General features: G+C 36.1%; 1 protein-coding gene across 1 annotated transcript in view; it reads right to left on the minus strand.

Annotated features, from left to right (window-relative positions):
- Nucleotides 1–5,999, minus strand: part of CACNA2D3 (calcium voltage-gated channel auxiliary subunit alpha2delta 3) — a 1,192,973-nt gene that overhangs the window by 250,843 nt on the left and 936,131 nt on the right. The window contains exon 14 of the mRNA XM_019504610.1: nt 1,952–1,969. Within this exon, the coding sequence (XP_019360155.1) occupies nt 1,952–1,969 (18 nt within the window). The remainder of the gene's footprint in view (nt 1–1,951; nt 1,970–5,999) is intronic.

Below are 5,999 nucleotides of genomic sequence, written 5' to 3' on the forward strand. Positions count from 1 at the left end.
AAAAAAAAAAAAAAAAATCAGGTGGCTTTCGGGACCAGAGAAGGAGGCATTGCTGGCATGGGCAGGAGAGAGAGGGTATTACTAGGAAGCACTGAATGAGGCAGTCTATTAGGGAACTGGAAAGGACTGCCATAAGTAAAACCACCAATACCAAATGAGAAACAAGATGGTCCTGTAATAAAACCTCTACCCTTTCTACAGATATCAAGAGTAGAATTTTCTTACCTGGTAGGAGATCTATGAAAATCCTGTGTGAACTATTTGTACCCATCTTCTTTGCCCCCTCGTGCTCCTCCACCACTTTTCCCTCCACCCCATTTCCTCCCTAAAGCAGGATGCAGACTAGCAAATACCAAACAAAAAATGCACGTGGCTTGAGTTTTGTAATAGCTTGCTTAAGGGGTGTAACATATTGAAAACTGGCTTTTGTGGCCTTTCATGTAAGCCCAGCATAGTTTCTGCTGACCTAGAACTTGAATAATTATCCTGGAACATTACTTGATACCTCAGCATTGTGGTACATCAGAGCATATGACACAACATCAAATGACATGATCTGCCAAACATTTTAAAACACTGAGGGGGTTAAGGCACTTACAAACCACCCTCATATAACCTCTTTCTTTGCTTAGATTGTTAGAGAAGCATTTGGCATGAACTCTTAGACAAAAGGGTAATGACAAAAAGGTTATACTCTAGTTGAAGTTAGCCAGTCTTTAATTCCTCCCACTTACATAGGAAGCTGTAAACAAAGTGTTTTTAAACCAGCCATTTCCAAAAAAGGGCCTGTTTTCACCAGATGTCATACTGGGTGCATTCTGCCGTAAGTATCAGAACAAAAAAAAATTATGGACTATGGGCACAGACCAGTGTCATATGGAAATACATTATGTGGGTACTAGAAATGGGATGTTTTGCAGTCCACAGGGAAGGAAATCAAAAGGAAATGGTCACATGTTCAGGCTTCCTGCTTTTTTCTTAAGTGTTTGAAATATATCCAACAACTATTGAAAGGTTTGGGGGCCTTAGGGTGTCCATTCATTCTGAACAGGCTGTTTGTTAAAGGATACTATATTTTAGTTCTCATAGAGAGAACCAAAATAATGAGTCATGAGTGCCTACTCATGACTTTACCTATTGGAAGCATGACTTTAGCATAACTTTACCTACTGAAAGTGCTTTTCCTTAGAACAATTAGAATAAACTAGAAAAATAGAGAGTACTCTGATTTTCAGGTTTTCCCATTAAACTCTTTGAACATAGAAGAGCATGCCCTAAATCATAAAACAGTATCCTATGTATGGAAATAATTATATTTGCTTGAAGTTTTGATTATATTTGTGAAATATACAAGAATGATGCAACAAGCATCAAGTGATGTGTTGTGTATGCCACAATCATATTGTGATATCATGATATGCAATGGTGACTCTGGTATCATACCATACCAATGCAGAAGCTGTACAAGAACAAGAACATACTGCACAAAACCTTCTTGAACAGTTACACGTTAGATAGATCAAGAGGCTTTTTGATAGATAATACAATGGGGACCAGTGATAGGGTATAGCCATGCCATGGGTTCCTCTGCCTCTGTATTAGAGAATGCAAGGATCCATGGATGATCCACCTGGGTAATCATGTCAATTTGTAGCTTACTTATTAGTTTTGAATTGCTGACAAAATTGCTCCCCTATTGTTTTCAAGTGACAGGTCACTACTTGTCAATTTTGTTCAAATAGCTGTCACATTGTCCTTGAATCACAGCTCTAAACAGATGGCTCAGCAGCTCACAATGTGGATGTCAGCTTTTTCTTTCTGCTCCATTCCTCTGGAGCTCTGATGGTGAACCATTGCACTGATCACCACTGTACCACATTCACAACACTGTGGAAACATGAAGAGTGGGTGACTGCTTTGAATGATTAAGATTTGAGTGAAAATAGTTTACCTTTTGAGCCTGAGGGAGCTGGAAAACAACAAAACAGAACAAGCAATCATTATATGTTAAATTAATTTGAAATGTAAAAGCTAGTTTAGCTGTTGTATCAATAATAAAATTACGAACTTAATAAAAAGAAAGCAAAGAACAAAATAAAGGAACTGTTGGAACTAAATTTACAATGCCAATTGATTTCACTTACAGGATAAATATGGGGCAACATGAACTTAGGGTTTCTGGTTTGACAGCTTCTTTGCTAGGTATCACAAAAGCACCATGCAATTTGTTAAAATACCACAATGCTAGCATAGGGACTGTGTTCCCAACAGACGTGGTATCACACTTGAACTGTGATGTTCCATCTTCCTGTACACAAATATAATTCAGCAAGGGAAAGTTGAAGTTTTAAATTCAAATTCTTGGTTTTAAAGTCTCAAGCTTTGTGAATCTGGAGCTGCACATTTAAAACTACGTGGAAGATTTCAATATCAATGAGACAAATAATGGGAAGAAACAAACAACAGGAAGGTGCTGTAAAATGATAAACCGTGTTTATGAAAACATTTTACCATTATATATAATATAATGTATTCATGGAGATATAAACACCTATATACTAAACACACAAGGGTGATGTATACTTTATATGTGTCCAGCTACATACATACAAATATACTGTGTGTGTGTTCACGTATGTGTATACCTATATCATACAGTTGTAACTTTGTAAACTGAAGCCATATTTAGAATGAAATAAAAAGCGTTAGAGTTAAATACTGAATTGCATACAATACTTGGCACATAAATCAGGCTAATTATGTAACCTCTGACACTAAAAAGAACCGTCACACACAACCCTTACTCCACACATTTTTGTTCAACAGCGATCAGCACTGCATTGTATAGGGAAAATTATAAAATGTAAAGTTAAAAAAAGAAAATAGTAATAACAACAACAACAACAACAAGTGAAAAAGCCAGCTGTCCTATAATATTAAATCTCTTATAACACAATATAAGAAATTATCGTATTAAAAGATGATTTATATGTGGGGGGGTTTTGAGAAACTGTTTGTTTTGAATAACTTCTATAATATGATATGCAAGAGCTGCTATGGGAATTACAGAAGCTTAATGAACTGTGAAGTAAACACCAGAGTTAAATCTTGAATAAAGTACCAAAGCACAAGTTAGAGCTGCTTCAAGCTTTTCTGCACACTTATCTATTTATTACTCTCTCTCTTTATTAACCACTTTAACTCTTATAAGTTTATATTCAGATTTTTTATAAGATTTTTTTGACATAGTCCATGTACACTGTCTCCTTTCACAGAAGAGTGAAGGAGGGTGCAGTATGAACACTTGAATTTCCTTTTATGGTTCTGCCTGAGGTTCTCCCTCTAAACTCCTCCTTATTTAAAAGTTATGGAAACAACAAATTTGATACAACTAACATAATAATTAAGAGCATTATTGGCAGCTCACACTACAATGATAGATACACAAAACAATGCCCAGAACTAGTACCCCAGAGCAGAAGCTTTCAGAACTCTAACATTTGTCTGAATCACTGGACATTGCCACGTTGAATGTTTTTATGATCAGCCGGTTTGTATGTAGTGGCCTCTAGGACAGTATTTAAAAGGAGAGACAATACATAACAGGTAAATATATACAATGCCACAGAGACCATTTTCATTTCAGGAGTGCTGACTTCTGGATTTTATGCAAACTAAATAACAAAATCAAGAACTAAAACAAAATAATATCTCCTAACTAATATTCAAAGTCACAAAAAACAGATCTAGATGGCAAGCATGTAAAACAGCTCTGCTGTTTTCAGACAGTTTACAAGAGTAAATAAAATATAATAATTTCCTTTTCCATGTCTCAGGTATTTTATTAACTATTTTTGGAACTGCTCTTTTGAGATTTGTTTCTTTTTTTCCTCCCAAGAAATTTACTTAAGTGAAAGTTATGTTCAAATAGAGCAGAGGGAGGGTTTCCTAACGATAGTCACCTTACAGAACTGTCTTCTCTGGGACTACTCTCATGAGTGTGTTAATAAGGATTTTCAGAATTAGAGCCCAAATTTCTTGCTCAGCATAATTTATAAATTCCTTGTTACAGACTTTGTAAAATTAGAAATGCTCCTTTGCATTGATCTTTATCCTTTGAAAGATTAGTAATTATGGCTTGGATTAAGCATATCAGTCAGAACACAAGTTTTGCTTTGGACTTCACTGGGGAGGTCTTTTCATTTTCCATTTAGAACTTCTACATTCAGGTTCAAATTATTTTCCTTGAAAAAGAGGATTCTATAATGGCCAGATAAAACTTCATTCTGAAGCTGGTTTGAAACTTGGTTGTTACATTATCCAATACGTCAGCAATTCAATTAAATAATTGTTACAAATTCCTTTGAAATAAACTATGAATTTTGCCTGAAATTACACCTTCTGGGCCATCATAGGAAACAAATAATTCTCCTAACAATAATAGTAATAGGCTTCTGGGCTGACCCTTCCTTGCAGAATCTAACTACTGCTTGTCTCTGTGTAAAACCCAGTGGGTACTTCTGATTCCTGTGGTTTGCTCACATGCTGCCAAGAAGGCAGTGTTTCAATAAACTACAAGATCTTTCCCTGGTCCTCAAAAACATATTGTAGCCATTTCTATTCTACTTACATCTACTGTAAATTATGCTATTTTCATGTCTTCTCTCAGCCTTAACCAGACAAAGCAGCCTCAACTTATGTTTCTTTTCCACTTCACCATTTTCTTATGCAATGCTGGGCATGTCTGTCTACAGATGCACTTTAATGCATATTCACTTATTTTAATGTGTATTAAAGCATCACAAAAAAACTGTGCTTTTTAGATAATGTACATTAAAGTAGGCTAATGGCCCTTTTTCTAGTACCTCACAATGTAGGTGCTAAATTTAATTAACATTACCTAAAGCGCATTAGTGAGCATATAGACGGGCCCACTGAGAAATACATTTTGGAAGAATTTCAATAATGGTATCTTGCAACTTACCATACACTCAACTCTTATACATAATCATAGTTATGTTTTTAACCTTTGCCATATCTAAGCCTGTAATGTGTTATGTGGCAAACTAAAATACATGGGATGTGTTTTAGTTTGCCATGTAAAAAAGTCATTCAAATTGAAATTTGCCTCCAAATGTGTACACTGTTATGAAATCTAATTATAACATGCTGCTGAACATGTATACTGTTACACAATTAAATCAAGAAAAGGGCAATTGAATCACTAAAAGGGTCAATTTCCTCATGTACAAGGGCCCTTAGTCATGTGTACAAAGGCCCTCTTATTCTATGAGTATGAACAAGTCACAATGTCAGACTTTTGACAAAATAAGTATTTATATTCCTAAGCCTGTATTTAGACATGGATGGCTTTATATAGCCTTTTTGAGGGTGAGAAGTTTTGATTCCATTAAAATTAGATCAGAGGATAACCAAAAATCCTGTATTTATATAAATTTTTTTTAATAAAAATTTAAATCACAAACGTTTTGCAAGTTTCAGCTTGTAGTTAGATATAGATTCATATACATTAGGGGTGGAAGGGACCTCAGAAGATCGAGTCCAACCCCCTGCCCCAGGGGCAAAAAGTCAGCAGGGATCATAGGATCAAGCAAGATAAACATCTAGATGTCTTTTGAAGGCGTTCAGAGTGGGTGCTTGAACCACCTCCAGTGGCAATCTATTCCAGACCTAGGGGGCTCAGACCGGAAAGAAGTTCTTCCTTATATCCAGCCTGAATCGGTCATGGAAGAGTTTGTGACCATTTGACCATGTCATCTATATCAAACCAGGAAAGCCAAGGCTGCAACTGAACTCCAACTATGTTCAAGCATCAAGGACAATAAAAAGTCCTTTTTCAGATATGTGGAGAGCTGGAGGAAAAGCAAGGGCAACATTGGACCCCTGCTGAACCAGATGGGACAACTGACAACTGACGCCCAGGAAAAAGTCAACCTATTAAATGGGTACTTTGCATCGGTCTTTCATCAGTCCCATGG

This window comes from Gavialis gangeticus, unplaced genomic scaffold (genome assembly GCF_001723915.1).
Source record: "Gavialis gangeticus isolate Ggan-Ray unplaced genomic scaffold, GavGan_comp1, whole genome shotgun sequence".
In the NCBI taxonomy this organism is placed as follows: domain Eukaryota; kingdom Metazoa; phylum Chordata; order Crocodylia; family Gavialidae; genus Gavialis; species Gavialis gangeticus.